The sequence below is a fragment of the Pteronotus mesoamericanus genome, unplaced genomic scaffold, assembly GCF_021234165.1.
Source record: "Pteronotus mesoamericanus isolate MK-2021 breed Mesoamerican mustached bat unplaced genomic scaffold, CSHL_Meso_final scaffold_476, whole genome shotgun sequence".
Lineage (NCBI taxonomy): Eukaryota > Metazoa > Chordata > Mammalia > Chiroptera > Mormoopidae > Pteronotus > Pteronotus mesoamericanus.
In genome coordinates, this window is record NW_026555318.1 from 1,103,167 (window position 1) to 1,124,133 (window position 20,967).

The window sequence follows — 20,967 nt, forward strand, 5'->3', positions numbered from 1 at the left end:
TGAGGCTCAGGAATTGACTTCCTTTTAAGACTTGGATCCAAAGCTCCTTCAGGTCTCGCCCCCTTGGATACAGGGCTCCCCAGGCCAGGGCCGCAGACTTGGGATGACGCCCAGAGATCTGGCGGGCTCCCCAGGTCAGAGACGGGTCCTCCCTCTCAGCCTGGGGGGCTCCTCAGGGCCACGTTGGACCTGGGCGGGGACATCACTCCGAGTTGCTGCACCCTCTCCCTGGGGACCATGCACGCTGGGCCAGGGGCAGAGCAGCCTCCAGGCCGCAGGCCTGTGGAGCCTTGTCCTGGGCCTTTTCTGGCTTCCAGGGCTGGGTGGGTTCTCCAACTCCTCAAGAATGAGCTCAGAGGCCTAATTGCTGCTGAGGATGGAGGATCACCCTACCCCGGGGCTGCAAGTCCAACACCACCTTTGTTTCTAAACAATGGGCTTCTAAGAGGGCCACCTGCCCAGGCCGGGCTCTGGCAGGGGAGGGGGTCCAGGGGATGCACTCCCCACGTCCATCCTGAGCCCCAGGCCCTGGGCGGCTGATACAGAGGCAAATTACATGGCTGGGGTTTTGGCTTTGACTTCAAGAGCCAGTGACCCAGCCCCCCTGTAGCCTGGCTATAAAGGGCTGCCCAGGGTCTCTGTCCAGACCAGACACTGCTCCTGACCCGTGGACACCATGGCTGCCACCACCAGCATCCGCCAGTTCTCCACCTCCAGCTCTGTGCCCACCGCGGGTTTCTCTCGGGTGTCCACGGTCCGTGTCGGGGGCGCCTGCCGAGCCCCCAGCCTCCTGGGAGCCGGAAGCTGTGGCAACATGTCGGTTACCTCGTCCCGCTTCTCATCGGGCTTGGGGGGTGGCTACAGTGGGGGCTATACCTGCAACCTGGGTGGGGGTTATGGCCCCAGCGTTAGTGTGTCCGATGCCCTGCTGGGGGGCGGTGAGAAGGAGACCATGCAGAACCTCAACGACCGCCTGGCGTCCTACCTGGAGAAGGTGCGCGCCCTGGAGGCGGCCAACGCCGACCTGGAGCTGAAGATCCGCGACTGGTACAAGAAGCAGGGGCCCGAGCCTGTCCGGGACTACAGCCACTACTTCAAGACCATCGAGGAGCTGCGGAACAAGGTGTGTGGGCTGGCCAGCTCCCTGCCTTCTGCCCTCTGTCCTCCTTAGTACCTGCTTCCGACTCATTCCGTCCCAACTCTGGACCTTTGTGAGCTTTTCTCCTCTTACATCTCCATCATTCACTCACTTGACCTGGAACCCAGCCCTGTGCCAGTCACTGGTCTCAGGCCTGGAGGACATCCCATGCAGGGAGGCTGTTTGGAGTGCTCCCTTTCTGGGAGGAGTGTATTTGGGGCAGGCGATGGAGGAGTGAGCAGGGAAGGGCTCAGAACACTGAAGGCCGCAGAAGGCATTCCAAGGACAGAGAACAGCGTGGGCAAAGGCATAGAGGTGGGGGAGAGTTTGATGTTGACCGCTGGGAGTTGAGGCCGGACATCTTCTCACATTCCATTGGCCTCTGCGTCTGCCTGCCTGCCTGACCTCCTCCAGGCAGTCCTCCTGGATGAATGGCACTCCCCAGGTCTTGGGGCCCCTTCAGCACTTTGAGGTTCAATCTATGCCCTGTTTATTGCGCTGATTTCACTGTTTGGCATGTTCTCATGGCTGCTTTTTTTGTGAGCCCCCCTCACTCTCTCCTTGATGGTCACTCGGGGGGGTCCCTGAGGGCAGAGGCCATGTCTCTCCTTGCAGATTGGGGGGAGGGTCCCTGAAGGAGGGAGCTGTGTCTTTCCCCTCAGACTGAAAGCTCCCAAAGGAAGGAATTTCTTTTAGTCTAATGAAGGAGACAACTCTCTCTCCCTCTTTCTCACACACTTGTGACCTCTAAGATCATGGCCTTGGGCATTCTGTGAGCGTGGCACTTGGGTCTTTTGCACAAACCCACCCCTGGAAGGTCCTACCATGTTGCGACCCTCAGAGGCAGGCCAGAAGTCAAAGAGAAACAGAGAGCCAGGCTGGGTGGGGGGAGCCGGGGCGGAGCGTGGGGGCCCGCGGTGGTCAGGCCTGCTCCGTGTCCTGGTGGAGGACCAGGCACGGCGCTGCCTTTCGAGGGGCTTTGCCTGTTCCTTCCTGGGACCTCAGCCAGCAGGGAATTCCTGCATTGCCCGCTCAGAGCCAAGCTGCTGGGAGTGCCAGATCAGATACTGGGCTCGGTCTGGGCAGCGGGGAGCCCCGGTGAGTCAGGGCTTTCCCCGTGCCATCTGGGGTCAGCCAGCTCCTCAGCACTGCGGAGATGCGGAGATGCGCCCCTCAGAGGTGTTTGCAGGTGCCCCACACTGGGCCCTATCCACATCCTGAGCAGGGAGGTGAGTGGGAGGGACCCCCTGAGGCCTGGGATGTAACAAACTGGCCCTGGAAACAGGGCCTGAGCAGGTCACTTCCCAGACCCAAGGTGAGCCCACTGGAGCTGCTTTGCCTGCCAGGGCTTCCCCCTCTTCCACGGCCTGCACTGCAGCCCCCAGCCTTAAACATTCCACATTCTACCTGCCAAGCCACTCCCTCTGGGCCTCGCTCTCCCCCTCAACCCCACAGCCCTTAATTGGAGCTTCTCTTGGGCATTTCTCACAGTAACAATGACTGCAGCTGGAATAACAACGAACCCTCTGCTCCTTCTAGAATATTCCACGTTCTCATTTAAACCTTCTGATGACTCTGCAGGAAAAGAAAACTTGGCCCTAGATTTGCGGTGGAGCAAGTAGTAACCTTGTTAATTAACTAATTAATCTCACAAGTGTTTCCTCGGGGCCAACTCGGCTGGGCACCGGGGCCAGGGCTGAGGATTTTGAAGGGAACGGGACAGGCATGGCCTTGTTCCCTAGAACGCGGAGTTCATTGGAGGAGGAAATAACCAAAGAAGTCATGGAAAAAATCACACTTGGGAGAAGTGCCAATGATAAGAGGGATGGGCAAGGGAGGAGGTGTATTTGGAAGGAGGGATCCAGATGCGGATTTGAGGAGGGCTTCCTGGAGTAGGTAGCAATGGAGTTGAGAGGTAAAGTTAGATAGGAAAGAGGGAGCGAGGTTCAGGTGGCTTGGGTAGTGAGCCCAGTGTTGTTGAGGGTCCATTTGGGTCTCTTTCCTGGCATCGTGGTTCCCTGTGCCTGGACATCGCGCCCTTACCACTCTGTGGGTCCCCCAGGTGGGTCCTCCGAGAAGGACACACTCTCCAAAGGGCTGCAAGGTGGGGGTGTCACAGGGCCTTCCCGGGGCTGCTGAGGATGCCTGCTCATGGAGCCCACCTCCCGCCCCCAGATCCTGGCGGCCACCATCGACAACGCCGGCCTGGTGCTGCAGATCGACAATGCCCGCCTGGCGGCCGATGACTTCCGCACCAAGTGAGTCTGGGCCCCCAGGGCTGCTGGTGGTGGGCCCTGCTCTGCATACCACAGAGCCCTCCGTGTGTACGAGGCGGGGCCTCGCGGTCCTCCATGGCTCATGCCTCCGCCCCTGCAGGTACGAGACGGAGCTGACCCTGCGCATGAGCGTGGAAGCCGACACCAATGGCCTGCGCAGGGTGCTGGATGAGCTGACCCTGGCCAGGGCCGACCTGGAGATGCAGATCGAGAACCTGAAGGAGGAGCTGGCCTACCTCCGGAAGAACCACGAGGAGGTGAGGCCAAGTTAGGAACAAACGCAGGAGAAACGTGCCTGGGAACAAGCAAGCCTGGGGCCTCCGGATATTCCTGGGCCAGGACCACGCTCTGCATCCAGTGCCCATCCAGGGTGGGGGTCTGGCCCTGGCCTGGGCGACCCTTACAGGGCCCTGGGTGGGGCCTGGTGGGCCCTCTTTCCACAAAGGTTCTTTCCATGTCCCTTAAGGCATGGCCCCCTGTGTGGGGGCAATTAACTCCCTCATGAGCAAATCAGAGTAAGAATGTGCATGCTAATGGTTACAATGAATTATAATGTGATAGTCATAGCAACAAACACCTGTCCAGCACATTGCAAGTGAGCCGCAGCAATGATCTCCGCTGACACCGACAGCAGTGTGGGGAGAAGGGTGCTCGTTCTTCCCTTTACAGTGAACACGCTGAGGCCTGGAGGCATTAAGGGATTTTACCCACAGCTGCACGGGCAGCTGCCCTCCAATCTCTCTGACCCATGTCCATATCCGGGTCCTACTCCACCGCTCTGCCACTTCCTCCACCTCCTTTTTCAGAGAACTCTGGATCCCAGGGACCCCAGGTCTCAACCCAGGACCCTGCAGGGGAACTAACAAACCTGTGGCTTCCTTCTCAGCTGCCCTTGGGGCTGGCCTGAGCTAGGGGAGCCCTATCATCGAGTGGGAGGAGCCCAGAGAGTGTCTCCAACTGGCTTTGAGGCTGGTTATAGAGATTGCATTTCCTAAAGCGGTCTGGTCCTCCCAGTCGGCTTGGGGTTGCTTTCTCCCTGGTTGGCTGTGGGGGACAAGGGTGGTGAGTGGGGTTGTCCTGGCTCCTCCCTGCCGTGACAGAGAGTTGCCCTGTCTCCTGCCCCAGCACACATTGGGGGTAGACACCGAGTATGTGTTGGGGGAAATGTTTTATATCCACAGCCTGCGTATTTGAGCCATGACACCTGCTTCCACCTTCAGGGTGAGGAGCTGCTTGCCTGTCTCTGTCTGTCTGTCTGCCATTGGCACCTGTCTCCCTGAGAAGGCGGGCCTCAGGGTCTCCCCTCAGGATGGCCGCGGGTGAGTCCCTGCTCTCCTCTCTGCCCAGGAAATGAACGCCCTGCGAGGCCAGGTGGGCGGGGACGTCAGTGTGGAGATGGACGCCGCCCCTGGCGTGGACCTGAGCCGCATCCTGAACGAGATGCGCGACCAGTACGAGAAGATAGCGGAGAAGAACCGCAAGGACGCTGAGGACTGGTTCTTCAGCAAGGTGGGTGGCCATGGGTGAGCAGGTGTGTGCACACGTGTGCCTGCCTGTGCTATGTGCTGAGCATGGGCTGGAAAACGTGTAGCGCCTCAGACTGTCCTATCTGGAAGGGCCTTCGGAAACAAGTTGGGCCAGCCCTCATGTTGGATGCGGACCGTGAGGCTCAGAGAGGCCTCGGGTGCACACGACCCGCCCCTGCGGCCTGGAGAACAGACCCAGTTCTCCTCACCCCCAGCGAGGGCTTCTCCCGCACAGGCCTTTGTAGACATGTGTGTGTTTGGATGCATAACTCACACCCTTAGAAGATGCACACTGAGCAGCTGCAGTCTCCCTGGACAGGAACAGACACAAAAAGGATAAAATGCAGGGCCTGTCTTTGAGCAGTGCTTGCCACTCGGGAGGGGCAGCCACTGCAAGTGACCACAAAGCAGGGTGATTATACCAAGTTCCCATGTGGGCACAGAGGGTGTCTGTGTGCAGGTGTGTTTGGGGCCCCACAGAGGCCCCCCCATGTGCAGGGGGAGCAAGTCCAGGAGGTCAGGGCTTGGGGGTGGCCTCCGGCCTCTGCCCCACCCCCACAAGCCTTCCCAAGCCCCTGGGGCCGCCCCTCTTCCAGACGGAGGAGCTGAACCGCGAGGTGGCCACCAACACCGAGGCCCTGCAGAGCAGCAGGACGGAGATCACCGAGCTCCGCCGCTCAGTGCAGAACCTGGAGATTGAGCTGCAGTCCCAGCTCAGCATGGTAGGGCTTCCGTCTTCTCCCTGCCTTGTCCCTGTCATCCCAGAGCGGGTTTAGCCTCGTAGACCCCCGCTCGGAGAACCAGTGACCCGGCTCCTCGCAGCCCGAGTTACCCCGCACCGTTCCGGCTGCCCCCACAACGCAACACAGCGGGGCTCCCCTCTGGGTGGGGAAGAGCCCCATCGTGGGCGTGCTCATCCACCCGCACCCTGGCCCACAGAAAGCATCGCTGGAGGGCAGCCTCGCGGAGACTGAGGCGCGCTACGGGGCGCAGCTGGCCCAGCTGCAGGGGCTCATCAGCAGCATCGAGCAGCAGCTGGCCGAGCTCCGCTGCGACATGGAGCGCCAGAACCACGAGTACCAGGTGCTGCTGGATGTGAAGACGCGGCTGGAGCAGGAGATCGCCACCTACCGCCGCCTGCTGGAGGGCGAGGACGCCCAGTGAGTGGGGGCGCCTGGGCGTCTGCTCAAGCGGGCTGGGGCCCCTTCACCCCGGGAGGGGCGTGTGAGCTGCAGCCTCGGCACCAGCCAAGGCCGGGAGGAGGTGTGGAGGCTTGCAGAGAGGGGGCCAAACTGGGATCACCGGCTGAGGGCCTGCGAGCTGACGGCCTCATTGAAGGCCCCCGACTAACAGGAGTAGGCCTTGGGGTGCTGCGGAGGGGTTTTGCCAGGATGGGTGTGTTCAAGCTGTCTCAGAATATTGCTCTGGCTGCAGAGGGAGAATTGCGTCAGCGAGGCCAGTCTGGGTTCTGGGCACCGGCAGGCCGGAAGGCTGGCGCATGGAGTCGGGCAGGCCGGCTGGGAGGCGGGGCCAGAGGCGGGGAAAGGCCTGGGGCTCACAGCGGTACGCAATGACGGGTTGAGCGCAGCGGGACTCAGTGAGTGTTGAGCGAGCACTTGAAGGCCTGGGTGATGATGACCCTGGGTTTCTGGTTCTGATGACTTATGCGTGGTGACGTCATTATCCGGGATGGGATGAGGAGCAGGGTGGCGGCCTGGTTTGGAGTGAGGAGGGTGGATTGGGGCCCTACTGTGAAAGGGCTGAGAGTATCCTGGAGTCTGAGTCTCCAGGCTTAGTCATGCATTCCAGCTTTTTTGTTCCCTCTAGATGGTGAGGTCCATCTATAGTCTAACCACAGTCTCTCTTGCTTTGAATTTATTTGTTAGGCCCTTCTAGATACGGAAAAACCACTTGCTCAGTGGTTTTCCCCCAGTAAATCCCTGGTTAGCTGCCAAGTGCCTCTGGGCCTCCTGTTGGGGTATCCTCTTTCCTTACCCCTGCCCGCTGGGCCTGTATCCTCTGACCCTTGTGGTTGCCGTTCTTTGCCATGCACTCCCAGCTGTGGTGTTTCTGATTTGCTGGGACCTCTCACCCGGGCCTCCCTGGATACTTCTCCTCTCAGGGGCCCGGGTTGACAGGCCCCCCTCTCCCTTCCTGCAGCCTGGCTAGCCAGTACTCTGCGTCCCTGGCCTCACAGCCCACCCGGGAAGGTAAGAGCCTGCCTTGTATTGCCCAGAGGGTGTGGGGGAGTCTGAGGACCTTTCTGTGGGGGAGGCTGGGGGAGGGGCTCCAGCCTGAGATGCCTTGCGCCCTGCACTCTGCCGCCCGCAGCCTCAGTGACCAGCCGTCAGGTGCGCACCATTGTGGAGGAAGTCCAGGACGGCAAGGTGGTCTCCTCCCGGGAGCAGGTCCATCGCTCCACCCACTGAGGCCCCTTCCCACTTGCAACAGCCCAGCCTGGAAGGTCACGAGGCGGCCGTCGCCTCCCGCTCCTAGCCCGCTGCTGCTGAGCCCTGAGCGCCCGCCGGGGCCTCTGCCCAAGAGCTGTTGCCTTTCCGTAGCTGCTTCCCGCAGCCCCTCACAGAGGGGGCCTCCTGAGTTTGCCCCAGTGACCACTATTAAAGCTTTGCCTGAAGTTCAATGCCTCGTGTGGTCTGGTGTGATCATTGGCTTGGGCGGTGTGGGCGAGGGATGGGGAGGAGGAGAATCTGGGTAGCACTTGTCACCTGCCGACCTGTTCTACCCACCCTAGTCAGGCCTGGGGCCCCTGGGAGGATGAGAGGGAAGGAGGCAGAAGGACCAGGGGGTGCGGGCGGGACAGCCCACCAAGCGAGGAAGGTTTCTAAGAATCAGTGCCGGGGGCCCCTTTGCCTCTCGCTGGCCCCTGGGAGGGCCCTTAGATTTTCCAAGGAACTATGCCTATTCTAGAAAACTCCCATCTTTGCTGCCGGTAGGTCTGGGGGAGAGAGGCTGAGCAGGGGGCTTTCTTTCCTAAGGAGTGGTCTGGGATGTTGATGGGCGAGAAGAGGCGGCAGCAGCAGAGCTGGCCTGGGAAACCAGACTGGCCCTGCCCAAATCGGGGGTGTGTGTGGGGCGGGGTGGCCGCTGTACATGTCAGCGTGGGGGGCGTCCTGTTTGCTTTGGTGGCTTGGCAGCCGCCTGGCTGTTGGGGAATCTCTCTCTGCTGCTGGCGGGGCTGTCTGGGCCTGTCTGGGAAGTGGAAGCCATCAGCAACCTGAGACACAACCGCATTCCGCCCAGGAGCCTGCTGGGAGGGACCCTGGGACCAAGGCCGGGCTGGGGGTGGTGGGCAGGGCAGGGCAGGGCAGAGCTGTAGGGCGTCTCAGGGCCCACCCTGGGTCCATCTCAGAGGGGTGCCTGGGGAAGGCTGTGTGTGTGGTGGGGTGGAAACGGCCGGAGGGTCTCAGGAAGACCCCCCTTCTTGGGCAGTGTCCTTAGGCTGGGACCTAAGGTGTGTGCCCCTCACCTTACCCAGAGGCCTCTTGGGGTACAGGAGTGCTAGGGAAGGTGGGAGGGGCACGGCCTTCAGCTCTCCGACTTTTCCTGTACCGTGATGCTCCTCTGCCAGCTGTCATTTCCCCATCCTATAGCCAAGCTCCTCTTTGCCCACCCAAACCCAAGACCCCAACGCCAACCCCCCTGCCCCACCTGTTAGAAGGAGGTGGGGGAAGGTCTGGCTGGGCCACCAGGGAGTCCCAGGGATGGGGCAGACCAGAAAACCGGCCAGATGGGATTGTAGCCCCTGGAGGGCTTCCCGGGTGTCAGGGCTGTGCAGAGTGGGGCCGGTGTGCCTGGACCCCGGGGCTGGGTCTGCTGCTGTGGGATGAGGCGGGAGGCCCGGCCAGCTCAGTTCTGCACGTATGTGCGCAGTGGGACCCTGTCCCTCCCGAGCCCCACTTTCCTCATCTATAAAATGGGGTGGTCGCCTGATACCCGACAGCACTGCTGTGTTGTGTGATGAACCTGGTGGTTGAGGTCCAGTTTCCAAGGTGGGATGAGGGCTCAGTCCTTGCTGTCTCCCAGGACCCAGTGCAGGGCCAGGTCCATGTGATGGGACAGTAACCTCCGGCTGGGGGCTGCTGGGTTCCCCAACTGTTTGCCCCCCTGACACGGGGGCCAGGCTGGCAGGGCTAAGGTGGCAGCTGCCTGGGAGGCCCAGTGATGGTGACGTCCTGCTTCTCCTCTTCTCCGTATTAGGTCATGGGAAAGCATAGCTGGAGGGCCTGCCTGAATCACAGGTGACAGGCTTAAGACCAGAGACACGCACACGCAGACGCCCAACATGGGGGTTCGGAGAAATGAGGCAAAGCCCCACTGGTGGGAGGGGAGGGGGCCCACAGCCACCTGGGAGCTGGCAGACCTCCAGGGGTGATGAAAGCCCAGGGGAATGGAAACAGAGGAGCAAACCTGTTGCAATCGCTACGCCCGCCCACTTGTCTGCCTATAAAGGAGGCAGGTGCGCCCCGGCAGCAACACGCACCTGAGGCTTCTCTCAGCCCACTCGCTCTGTGCCCGCCCGCCCGCCCGCTGCCGCCGCCATGACCACCACCATCCGCCAGTTCACCTCTTCCAGCTCCATCAAGGGCTCCTCCGGCCTGGGGGGCGGCTCCTCCCGCACCTCCTGCCGGCTGTCTGGCAGCCTGGGCGCCGGCTCCTGCAGGCTGGGGTCTGCCGGTGGCCTGGGCAGTGCCCTCGGGAGCAGCAGCTACTCCAGCTGCTACAGCTTCGGCTCTGGCGGTGGCTATGGCAGCAGCTTTGGGGGTGTCGAGGGGCTGCTGGCGGGAGGTGAGAAGGCCACCATGCAGAACCTTAACGACCGCCTGGCCTCCTACCTGGACAAGGTGCGCGCCCTGGAGCAGGCCAACACTGAGCTGGAGGTGAAAATCCGCGACTGGTACCAGAAGCAGGCCCCAGGGCCTGCCCGGGACTACAGCCACTACTACCAGACCATCGAGGACTTGAAGAACAAGGTGGGCCTGCTTGGGGGAGCGGGCCTGTGGGGCCATGACTTCTCTGCCCAAACCTGGAATCTGGCCTGGGGGCTGCCACAGGGCCTCTGGGAGCCCACCTTGGGGCTGCCCTGTGGGTCCTGTTATCCTTTTTCTGGGGCAGCAGGCAGGACCAGAGACGAGCAGCCCTCATGGAGCTGTTGTCAGGCTCAGTGTCCCCATCACAAAGCTCCTTGCCACTTTGTACAGTGATAGGATAAGGTGAATGGACACGTGTAGGGGGCTGGGCTGGGCTCCTGAGGCTGCCAGACATGTGGGCACCTCCCCCCTTGAAGCAAGAGGGGAATTTTGTGCTGAGGTGAGGTAAGGGGTCTAAGTGCCTGACAGCACCTGCTGGGAGGTGGGGACAGGAGAGCGGGGGCGGGACCTCAGGATGCTTCAGGCGGCCTTATTTGGGGATTTTTCTGGCCTCCCCCTCCCTCCTGCAGCCCTCTCAAGGGCTGCGCTGGGTAAGCCTGGGGGGCGGGGCTGCCTGCCGGAGCCCCTGGTCAGGGCTTAACAGGGGTCATCACTTCCGATTTGAAAATGCTCCTTCATGAGGACTCCTTTGGCCTCCCTTTTGGAGGAGACCCTCAGGGGAACCATCTCCCCAACTGTAAAACGTGGGGGTTGCCCCACATGCCCTCTGTTTTCTGGGATTCTGGGAGAGCTTCTGCTCTGTGGCACCCCCCCCACCACCCCATTCTCTGGCTCTCCCGAGTTCCCAGCCTGAGGACCCCCTGGGCTGCCCACTCTGGTTTAGAGTGGAGGCCCCCCACCCCCCTGCCACCCGGCACGGGGTGGGTGCTGGGGAAGGCAGGCCCCAGGAACAGGAGGCAAGTTTCAGCACATTAGACTCCTGCTGGCCCGAACTTTGTCAACAATTACAGCACAGTAAAGGGAGGAGGGTTGGGCAGGAGGGAGCCCTCCTGGAGAAGACAGCATCCTGGCCCACAGGCAGGAAGACCCACCTTGGAACCCTGGACTGGGCCGAGCTGCCCCCACCCAGTGGTCTGACTATTCTCCCTCCTCCCCAGATCCTCACGGCCACCGTGGACAATGCCAACATCCTGCTGCAGATTGACAATGCCCGCCTGGCTGCGGACGACTTCCGTACCAAGTGAGCCTTCACCAGGGCACAGGGGAGGAGCTGGGGCGGTTCCCCACCCTCAGGCTCCTCGGTTGCTTGTGGTCTAGGCCAGGAGCTGGGGGTGAGGGAATCTACCTCTGAGTCCAGGATGTGGCGAATCCCGAAGAAGGTTGCTGGTCATGGCTTAGGCAGGTCATGCAAGAGAGAAAGGGGAGGCAGGAGGAGGAGGGGAGAGGGCCTTGCCCTCACCGTTCCCAGGGCCCCAGGGCTGGAATTTGCTCCCACTCCTTGCCATCATGATTCCTCATAAGCCTTAGAGCCCTGGCCAAGGTAGGGTGCTGGCTGGGACCCGGGCCTGCCAACCCAAGTGTCTAGGCTGATGTCTGAGGTTCTCCCTGCAGGTTTGAGACGGAGCAGGCCCTGCGCGTGAGCGTGGAGGCCGACATCAACGGCCTGCGCAGGGTGCTGGACGAGCTCACCCTGGCCAGGGCCGACCTGGAGATGCAGATCGAGAACCTGAAAGAGGAGCTGGCCTACCTGAGGAAGAACCACGAGGAGGTGAGGTGGAGTGGGTGGCGGGGCTCTGGGGCTGCACCAGGGATGAGACCGAGGGAAGCGTGCAGAGCAGGTGCTCCAGGGCCAGTCACCTTACAGGGCTGCCCGGTGTGTGGGGCCCTGGTCCCCGGGGGTCCAGAGCCAGGGTGCAGGACAGCCTCCTCCTGCTCCCCTGCATCTGGGCGATCTCCCAGGGGCCCACAGGAGGCCTCATCTCCTCCTGCCAACCCCTGGCCTCCCTCACAAGAACAGGAGATAATTGAAGAGGTCCAGTCCTTGTCCTGCTCAAACCCTTGAATCTGGGTCCTCTACACAATAGAGTTTGGAAATTAGAGGGGATATCCTGGGGGCACAGGCCTAAGAATGAGATTTTTATCTTTGGAAAGCCCTCAGCCTAGTGGGGGAGACACAGAACTTACCCTCAGGGAGCCCCAGTCTGATGGTGGAGGCCGAGCACATGCAGAGCAGTGAACAAAAGTCATTAGGAAGGTCAGAGGGTAGAGGACAGGCAGCACAAGGGAGGGGTCCTCGGGAGGGGTCTGGAGCGCTTGTGTGGGAAGGGCTGGGGCGAGAGGTCAGACAAGGCCCGGATGCCCACACTGCAGTCCCTGCCCTCCCCAGGAGATGATCGCCCTGCGGGGCCAGGCGGGCGGTGAGATCAACGTGGAGATGGACGCCGCCCCCGGCGTGGACCTGAGTCGCATCTTGTCCGAGATGCGCGACCAGTATGAGAAGATGGCAGAGAAGAACCGCAAGGACGCTGAGGACTGGTTCTTCAGCAAGGTATGGGCTGCGGCGGGCCAGAGGCCCCTCCCAGTGGATGGAGCGCAAGGACTGAGTCCCAACAGTAAGCCCAGTGCCTGGCATCTTGAGGGCACGCTCTCCTCAGTGAGACACAGGGACCACCGGGGGTCAGGCTCGCCTGCGGCATCGACAGGCTTGGAGTGTGGCTAAAGCTAGGATCTGGGGGTGGGTGGGGAGCTCTGCTCAGGAACACCGCCAGAGGATAGAGTTCTGGGAGCTTCCACCTCTCCTTTAAGAAGTCAGGAACTAGCACCAGGTGCCTGGCTACTATCCTGGCAGGGGCTCAATCTTCCTATTTGCATGCCTTCCACTTGTAGGAACTAAAGATAAAACATCATTTCAAAGGGAAGTGGGAAGCTGGTGAGAAGGCACACTGCCCCCACAGTCAGGTTTGGGAGGAAGCCGGAGAGGCCTAGGGGAGGTTTGGAGGTGGATAAGATCCGGGGTGTTATGGGGAGTCAGGGAGCCCCAAGTGCCCTCCTGGGCCCAGAATGGCTCCTGGGCTGAGAATGTGGAAGGTGTGGGGCTTGTCTGGCTTGGGGGGACGGCTCTCAGGCTCACCATCACACCATCTTGTGTTCTGTCTGCAGACCGAGGAGCTGAACCGCGAGGTGGCCACCAACAGCGAGCTGGTGCAGAGCGGCAAGAGCGAGATCTCCGAGCTCCGGCGCACCGTGCAGGCCTTGGAGATTGAGCTGCAGTCCCAGCTCAGCATGGTAGGGGTGCTGCCTGGCCTGGGGTGGGCCCAGGGCCCTGGAGGGGGCACTGATGGTCCTCTCTGACCCTGCCCCTCCTGCTCTCCTGCAGAAAGCATCCCTGGAGGGCAGCCTGGCAGAGACGGAGAACCGCTACTGCGTGCAGCTGTCCCAGATCCAGGGGCTGATTGGCAGTGTGGAGGAGCAGCTGGCCCAGCTGCGCTGTGAGATGGAGCAGCAGAACCAGGAGTACAAGATCCTGCTGGATGTGAAGACACGGCTGGAGCAGGAGATCGCGACCTACCGCCGTCTGCTGGAGGGCGAGGACGCCCAGTGAGTGGGGGCCTGGGGCCGGGGTTGTGGGCCTGGGTGGGGGTGAAGCTCTCAGACCCACATCTAATCTCCTTTCTCTGTTTTCTTTGCAGCCTGACTCAGTACAAGCCCAAAGAACGTAAGCATCTTGGCAGCTGAGGGCGGGGCAGCACGGGCAGGCACCCCCTGCACCGTGCTGAGGGAGGGTCGCCAAGAACTCTGGGAAATTATGGCTGATCCTTAGCAGGGCTGCGAGAAGGGACTCCTGAGGGCTCAGGGCTGATGCTCAGGGGAATCAGAGGAGGAAGACACTGGCCTGTCTGATGGGGAGCATGGTCCTAGCTCTGGAGACTCTCATCTGATGGGGAGATGGGGACATGGTCTCATGATCTTTGCTCTGAGACCCTACAGATGAGCAAAAGCAGTCCTGGCTCTGGGCTTTAGTCTGATGGGAGAAAGGGACATGGTCCTTGTCCTCCAGATCTGAGTCTGATGGGGAACATAGAATCCTCACCCTGGGGTATGTAGTCTAATGGAGGTGATGGGGACCAGGCCCTGGCCTTGGAGAGCCCAGACTTATGGGGAGACAGGAGCATAGTCCACGCCCTGGAGACCGACCCCGTGATGTGGAGCGCCCAGTCTGCGAGGCGCCTCCTTTGCAGAAGGACACGTGGGTCAGAGGCACACCTCCCACCTGGGAGGCAGGACTCACACAGGGCACTAGCAGAGGGGCAAGGCAGGAGGGAGGGAGCAGTGACGGCAAGAGGGACACGTGTGTGCGGATGTGATATTGAGGAGCCAGCAGCGTTGTGGGCCCCGAACAGCTATGGGGGGGAGAGCGGCTCCTCCAAGGGGCTGAGAGCTGAGCCAGAGTCCCTGGCCCCTGCCCACCTCCGCGTGTCTGTCTCCTGCAGCCGTGACCACCCGCCAGGTGCGCACCATTGTGGAAGAGGTCCAGGACGGCAAGGTTATTTCCTCCCGGGAGCAGGTCCACCAGACCACCCGCTGAGGACTCTGTCCCCCGGCCAGCCCCCCAGGGCCCCCGGCCAGCCCCCTTGGGCCCCTCGTCAGCCCTGCAGCCTCTGGCCACCCAGCCTCAGCCCTGCGGCTTTCCATCTCTTCCTGACGACCCCTGCCTGACCAATAAATCTTGTTGACTCAGACATAGAATGCATTCTGGTTGTGGCCACTGAGGTGGGCCCTACTGAGGCCTGGGTGAATGGAAGCATGGGGGGGCGGTGGGGGGTGGTGGGAGGGGGAGGGGTCGGGGAGGATGGAGCAGGGGGAGGAGTCTGTGGACACCCCCTGGTGTTGACTTAGAGTCTCAGACCAGGGAAAATGTAGGTCTGGGCAGAGCTTGTGTGTGTGTGGGGGGCTTTGTGTCTCCCAAGGACAGGTGGTCCGAGGGAGGATGGCCTTGGCAGGGCCAGACCCAGCGCGGGGCTGTGGTCTGGGGTCTTAGAAGGCCTCTTTCTGTCCTATAAGTAGGTCTGTGGCCACAGGCAGTCACTTCCCTCGCTGAGCCTCATTTTCTCACCCATAAATGGATGAGAAGTACTCAGGTGTGGGAGCAGAGCCCCAAGGATGGTGCATCCGGTCAACTGCTCCTCGAGGTCCCTCCTCTGGGAGGGGACAGGGGTGGGCAAGGGCAGGGGGAGAGGGCGTGGGGGAAGCAGGCAGGATGGCTAGGGCCCCCCTGCCTCCCCCTGAGAACATGAGCTGGAGACCTGTGCCTCCAGAGAAGCCTGAGGACCCCAGCAGCTGGGGGAGGAAGGTGGGGCCTCTCTCAGGGACGTTTCCTTAAATGGTGAGCTGCTGCTCAGGGTTGGGGTGCTGGGGGCGTAGCTGGGGAGCAGCTCCACCCTCTGCGGCAGTTTGGCCTCTTGGTTTCCGCAGCCTAGTGGTGGGGGTGGGTGGGAAACACATCCTGGGGCAGCCCCGGGGAGCCACGCCCAGGACCCGCTGGGCCCCCGCCCCATTCCCGCAGGTGGCGGGTGATGAGAAGCTGGGGCGGAGCCTGACACCTGGAAGTCCGCCTCTGAGTAAATCCGGAAACCACTGGGTGGGGCCAGCCTGCTTTCCTGGTTTTCTCCGAGAAGTAGGAGTGGGTGGAAGGGGTTAATGAGAGGAGGGGGTGCCCCTCGCCCCAATTCACTGACAAGCCCGGGACTGTCTGCTGCTGCACAGTCAGACCAGGGTGTCCAAACACCTGCTCGGTCTTGGTGCCTGGAGACGGAGGGCGGGGCCTGGGCGGGGCGGGGCGGGGCGGGGCGGGGCGGGGCGGGGGCAGGTGAGGCAGCGGCACCAGTGCTGTCTATGAAGCGGGCGGCTGGGTGTGGGGCTCTGGGCAGCTCCTTGCTGGACCTCAGAATCCGCAGTACGTCAGAAGTGAGGTGAACCCCAGCTAACGGTCCTTCTGGCCCTGATCCCGAGGACGGCGAGGACAGCGGGCTCCTTCCCATAGTGGGGGCTCTCGGCTGGCGCCCGGAGCCCGGGCCTGCGGAGGCAACGGCAGTGCTCCGAGCAGGCTGGGTGTGCGGGCTGGGCTCCATCAGAGGCTGGCGGCTCTCAGCTGCCTGAGCAATAGTCAGGGCAAGGATGGAGGACAGGCAGGTGGCCCTGTACCCCTGAGGCCCCCACGTACATCCGGCCACAACCAGCAGAACCAGCCCTGGGCTGAGGATGGCTCACCTGGAGGGTGATCTCATTTATTTGAACAACTGTTCCAGGAAGCAGGAGGGCTCTGGGAAGAGGCACCGCATTGTGTGCACAGGGACACTGAGGCTCTGAGGGGCAGTGACTCAGCCCTTGTCTGGAGTCTGGCATGCCAGGGGTGGAGCAGGGCCCTGGAAGGAGACAGTTGTGCTGGGAGGAGGAACCCAGAGTCCCGCCTCCTGCTCGACCTCAGGCTCTTAGCGGCTCTCCCTCCCCAGACTCTGGGGGTCCGCTCCTACAGGTGCAGTGGCTAAGGGGAAGTCAGAATATGGGGCTGGCCAGACATAGCCCAGACTGTGCCCCTCTGCTGGGGAAGAAACCCCTGCCCACAAAGAGAGCGGCTCAGGGGGCCATAGTGGGGAGCAGCCGGGTGCTCTGGGAGCTGAGCTGAGGGAGGCGGTGGCTTCTGTGTTGATGTTGGGGGTCCGCAGGAGATAGTCCGGGCCTCAGAGAGGGGAAGCCTCACCCTTTCCAGAAAGACTGCACCCAGGCCTGCGCAGGTGGGGGCCTCAGGGCACAGTGAATAGGTTCAGGGGCCTGTGCTGCCTTGGGGGTGGTGTGGGGGACTTTGGTGGCTTTGTCCGGGCATCCCAAGCTGACCCAGGCTTCTGGGGCCATTGCCTGTGGCTGGACAGGGGACTCCGCAGAGGGTCTCTCGGTTCGTGTGCATGCACCTACCCACCTCCTGCACAAAATATTTTGCTCCTATCAGAGAACCTGTTGGTAACTGCCCTCAGCGCCACCTCACCCACTCTCCTTGGATGGACACGCATGCACCTGATTGCCCATCTCGGTCCCAGGCCTGCGGTAGCCAGGCCCCGTGACTCTTCCTCCACCGCTCTGGCGTCCCGGAAGGGTGAGCTGGCAGCGCTTCCTGCTGGGAGACACCTGGCAGTCACACTGTCCATGGTACTGCATCGCTCTGTGCCTGGGTTCTCCAGGGGGCCAGGGGAAGCAAGAGACACAGGCCCTGGCCCGCAGGGACCCCGAGGGGCCGCAGCCTACGAGTGGCGAGCACGGCACAGCGTCGGGCTGACAATGCCCCCGCAGCCCTTAGGCAGCGTGGGTCTCCGGGGCTAGTCTGTGCTGTGGGTGGCTGTGCCATGGGCTTCCCTGAGTGCCTCTTGGCTGTGCAGACGGTTGTGAGGGACTGTGACAGTCCCCACCCTCGGAAGCGGGGCATCAAACATGGGGGAGCTTGGTGTTCAGATTCACCCGGATCCTGGGACTAGTCAGGGGCCAGAGCCTGGATCAGGGACGGTGTTCACTCCCAGAGGGCCCGGCCCCGCCCCCTGCAGGCCCTCTCCGGGGGGGGGGGCCCTCCACCCCCGGTCACAGCTGCAGCGCACTGTGCTGGGGTTGCTTCTGCCCCCTCTCCCCACCAGGAGGGCTTCTCTTCTTGTTTTTTTTTTTTTTTGGTCATTTTTGTTTTTGTTTTTTTGCTTCTGAGTTCACATACTATGTACCTTATAAATACCTGTGAATAAATGCAATATGACCATCAGTCTGTGCCAGGTGCTTTATTAATTTCACCTTCAATGTGTCTGGGAAGTAGTGCTGATCTTCCCATTTCCCCGAGAAGGAAACAGGCTCAGAGAGGCCGAACGACTTGTCTAACACCTGATCCCGGTTTGCCCGACTCCAGCCGGGCTGCCTCTGTCCTGGCTCGTCCAGCCTCTTCTCTCTTCACCCTCTCTGGGAGCCGTGGTTCTGGGTGCCAGCAGGGGCTGAGGGCACTGCAGCTGCGTCCTCTCTCCCCTCAGTCTCCCGGGGGCCTCTGTCTCCTGCCCTCCCTCCCCTAGGCCTGACCGGTTCCCAGAGAGAAAACCGTCCCCAGAACCAGCTTTGTCCTGTGATGCTGATGCAGCGGGCCAAGCAGGGCCCGGGGACTGGGATGGGTGCTGGGGATCGGTCAGGTTTGGAAAGCGTGGCAAGTTGAGGCCTTGGTGTTGGCCAATAATATTTCCCGGCCAACTCTGGGATGTGCTGACCTCACACCTGAGATGGGACGTCCGAGGAGAGAGGAATGAGGCGAACCCTCCGCCTGGAGAGGCGCCAGCTGGGTGGAAGTACCCACAGGCCCGGCGACCCTGGCACAGGTGTAATGGAGGAAGCGCTCCCCCTCCTTCTTTGCCAATTCAGCTCTTCAGAGGCCCAGCCAGAGCCACCCCTGGTTCAGCCACCTTCTGAAGGGGGTCTTGGAGGTGACCCCCTGTTGCTGCTGGTGACGCTCGTCCAGCTGTGTCCCGAGGAAAGAACACCCAAGGGTTTTCTGCCCTGGGTGCTGCATTCCTGCCTTAGTTTTCTCTCCAGGTCAAATGATAAGTTCCAAGGCTAGAGACTAGGTCACATCTCCCCCACCCGCTATGCGCCAGTGCTGGGCAGTGATGGGCACTTGGTTCGCAGTATCGATGGAATGTTTGATGGTTGGTCAGCAGCTTCCTTCCCACAGCTTCTCAGCCCAGGTAGCTCCCTGCACCTTCAGGCCTGGGCCTGTGCAACACCTCCCCCTCTCCCGACTGCCCCTCCCGCCCTCGCAGCCTCCAGGGATGGGGGAGGGGCATCAATCCAATTAGAACGGAGGAGGAGGGTGTGCTGGGGACAAAGAAGGAAATTTCCCAGAGGCCGGTTTGAGTCTCTGTTCCTCTGTGTCCATGCGGTATAACACAGGACAAGTCTTTCACTCTCTTTGGTTGGAGCTTGGTGGCCTTTGGGGACCTCAAAGGTCATTTTTCAGTTCTGAGAGTGGTGAGTCTGTAGTTCAACCTGAATCCCAGGCCCATCCTGACACCTGGGATGGTAGGATTTTTGCCCCAAATTTTAGGGCCCGTTTGCCCATTTGGCGGGTGTGGGCAGGGGAGCATCTCCCAGGCCTAGTCCCGAGGTGTGTGCTAATACTTCTGGGGCCTGTGCCCACAAGCCAAGTGGCTGATGGAGCGCGGCCTGGCGGTAAGGAAGCCTGGTTGTGCTGAGGCAGAGGGTTTTGTGGTGGCATCGCCCAGCAGGGCTCGGGCTGGGGCAGGCCCTCTCCGCTCCACTCACCTTGACCAAGAGGCACTTTGGAGCGAGGACATGGCCTGCTCTGGAGGTCGCCCCTCAGACCACCCCTAGGAGGCCTCTAGGACTCTCCCAGTCCTGCCTCCGGGTCATGCCCGCTGTGGGCCGAGCTCCTTCAGGGCACCGTAGGGAGGTAGATGAGAATGGACACAGTGGGCCCGGCCTGCCAGGCCCCCTGGGAGAGCGGACGCTGCCTGAACTCTGGGTTCTAGTCCCGGGCTTAGTGACTTGAGGGGATCGCCCCTCTGTCTGGTTTTCCCTCTATACCACAGGATGAATTCAAGGCAGTGAAAAGGGCCAGAGACAGAGAGAGAGCGTGGTTCAGGCTGGTGGAAATGGCTGGAGCTGGACAGACAGACAGATGGGGTCAAACCTCAGCTCCCCACTGATGGGAGTCTTGGGAAGCCCACTTACCCTTCCAGCTCCCTGTCTGTGCACTGGTGGCAGGAACGGGCCCCTCTCAGAACCATGTGGCACTGGTAGCGCACTCTACATGCGGTTTGGGTATGGCAGGTGACTAGAGAGCTACCTCCTCCGCCCCTGCCCTCTACTGAATGAGTGAAGCTGCCAAGCCCAGCCAGGAATCTGTGGACACTTGAGAGAAAACTGTTGGGAACTGAACCCTGGACACAGTGTGGGGACTTAAAGCCCACGGTGGGGTCCGGGGTCACTCATGGTACCAGTGGCAAGATAGGGACTCCCTCCCATCACAGTTTATCGTGGGTGCCAGTGACTAGGAGGAGCAGTGCATCGGGGGTGGGCTGCTCAAAGGGTGGGAGTGAGGGGGCGCAGGCAGGAGGGCAGGGGTGTGGGGGGAGGGGCCAGAGCCTAGCAGTGGGCTCTGGGAGGCAGGTGAGAGGCAGCTGTGCAGGCAGGAAAGAATGGATCAGAGCGGGCCACCGGGGGAGAGGCCAGAGGGGCTATTCCTGCATGTTCCTCTGCATGTGGCTGGGGTCCTCCCCTTTTACAAATTTAATGAAAAAAGAAAAACAGCAACCGAGGCTCAGATGTGTGAAAGGGCTGCCTATGCTGTGCAGCTTGCGAGCGGCTGTGCCGGGAGTCAAGCCGCCGCCGCCTGTCAGCTCCGCAGCACGTGCGGGTCCGTGGTGCATGCCCCTTCCGGAGGTGCTGGGGGCTCAACGGCGGCCTCCCAGACAGGTTGCATCCAGTAAGGGAAAGAGAGTCATAGACTTTTTAGAACTGGAAAAGACTGCAAGATCACCCAGTCCAGCCTTGTCATTTTGCTGAGGGGAAGCAAGCTCAGAGAGGGTAGGTGAGGGGCCCCTGGTCACACAGTGAGCCAAGCAGAGAGAGGCCTTGAACCGGACTCTCCTGTCAGGAGCCGGCGCAAAGGGTCCGCAGGGCTGCCTGCTGAGCCAGCCCTGCGAGGGCATCGCTGAGGCTGTCACCGTGGGGCAGGGAGTCCTTCCCGGGGCTGACTCACTGCCTGGGGACGCGGCCGCCATTAAGCCGCCTGCGCCAAGGCCCTGCTGTCCCCTCGGGCTCCAGGAACAGGAGCAGATTCCTGCCGCCTAGCCTGAGTCACCACTGACTCTCTTTTGTCTATTTTCTCTTGGCCCCACGCCCCTCAAAGCTGGGTGGGAACTCCGAGCAGCGCAGCACAGTGAATGGACCCCAGACTGAGTAATCCGGAGTAGGGAGTTGGATGGGACCTGGAGTGATGAAATCCAGGGGGAACCCCGAGTCAGCAGTTGGGGTGGCCCCGCCTTCCCCAGGTGCATATAAAGGTGCCAGGGGTTGAAGCAGCCCCAGCATCTTCCCAGACTCTC

The 20,967-nt window shown here is 61.6% G+C and overlaps 2 protein-coding genes across 2 annotated transcripts; both read left to right on the forward strand.

Moving 5' to 3' along the window:
- Positions 1 to 676: 676 nt before the first annotated feature.
- Positions 677 to 7,392, forward strand: LOC129087008 (keratin, type I cytoskeletal 42). Its single transcript, XM_054593778.1, has 8 exons — positions 677 to 1,123; positions 3,314 to 3,396; positions 3,515 to 3,671; positions 4,762 to 4,923; positions 5,537 to 5,662; positions 5,880 to 6,100; positions 7,101 to 7,150; positions 7,272 to 7,392. The coding sequence occupies exons 1-8, from the start codon at positions 677 to 679 to the stop codon at positions 7,367 to 7,369; spliced, it is 1,344 nt and encodes a 447-aa protein (XP_054449753.1). The 3' UTR covers positions 7,370 to 7,392.
- A 2,107-nt stretch (positions 7,393 to 9,499) lies between these two features.
- LOC129087001 (keratin, type I cytoskeletal 17) lies at positions 9,500 to 14,414 on the forward strand. Its single transcript, XM_054593770.1, has 8 exons — positions 9,500 to 9,931; positions 10,987 to 11,069; positions 11,441 to 11,597; positions 12,216 to 12,377; positions 12,989 to 13,114; positions 13,206 to 13,426; positions 13,519 to 13,544; positions 14,320 to 14,414. Exons 1-8 carry the CDS (start codon positions 9,500 to 9,502, stop codon positions 14,412 to 14,414), a joined length of 1,302 nt encoding a protein of 433 aa, XP_054449745.1.
- The last annotated feature ends 6,553 nt before the right edge of the window (positions 14,415 to 20,967 follow it).

What these genes read in the sequence shown, in the direction of transcription:
- LOC129087001 (XM_054593770.1), top strand. Translation starts at nt 9,500, where the DNA reads ATGACCACCACCATCCGCCAGTTCACCTCTTCCAGCTCCATCAAGGGC. An exon ending in TGAGGAAGAACCACGAGGAG is followed by an intron (nt 11,598 to 12,215) that starts GTGAGGTGGAGT and finishes TGCCCTCCCCAG; the next exon opens with GAGATGATCGCCCTGCGGGG. An exon ending in TCAGTACAAGCCCAAAGAAC is followed by an intron (nt 13,545 to 14,319) that starts GTAAGCATCTTG and finishes TGTCTCCTGCAG; the next exon opens with CCGTGACCACCCGCCAGGTG.
- LOC129087008 (XM_054593778.1), top strand. Translation starts at nt 677, where the DNA reads ATGGCTGCCACCACCAGCATCCGCCAGTTCTCCACCTCCAGCTCTGTG. An exon ending in TCGAGGAGCTGCGGAACAAG is followed by an intron (nt 1,124 to 3,313) that starts GTGTGTGGGCTG and finishes TCCCGCCCCCAG; the next exon opens with ATCCTGGCGGCCACCATCGA. An exon ending in TGCAGTCCCAGCTCAGCATG is followed by an intron (nt 5,663 to 5,879) that starts GTAGGGCTTCCG and finishes CCTGGCCCACAG; the next exon opens with AAAGCATCGCTGGAGGGCAG.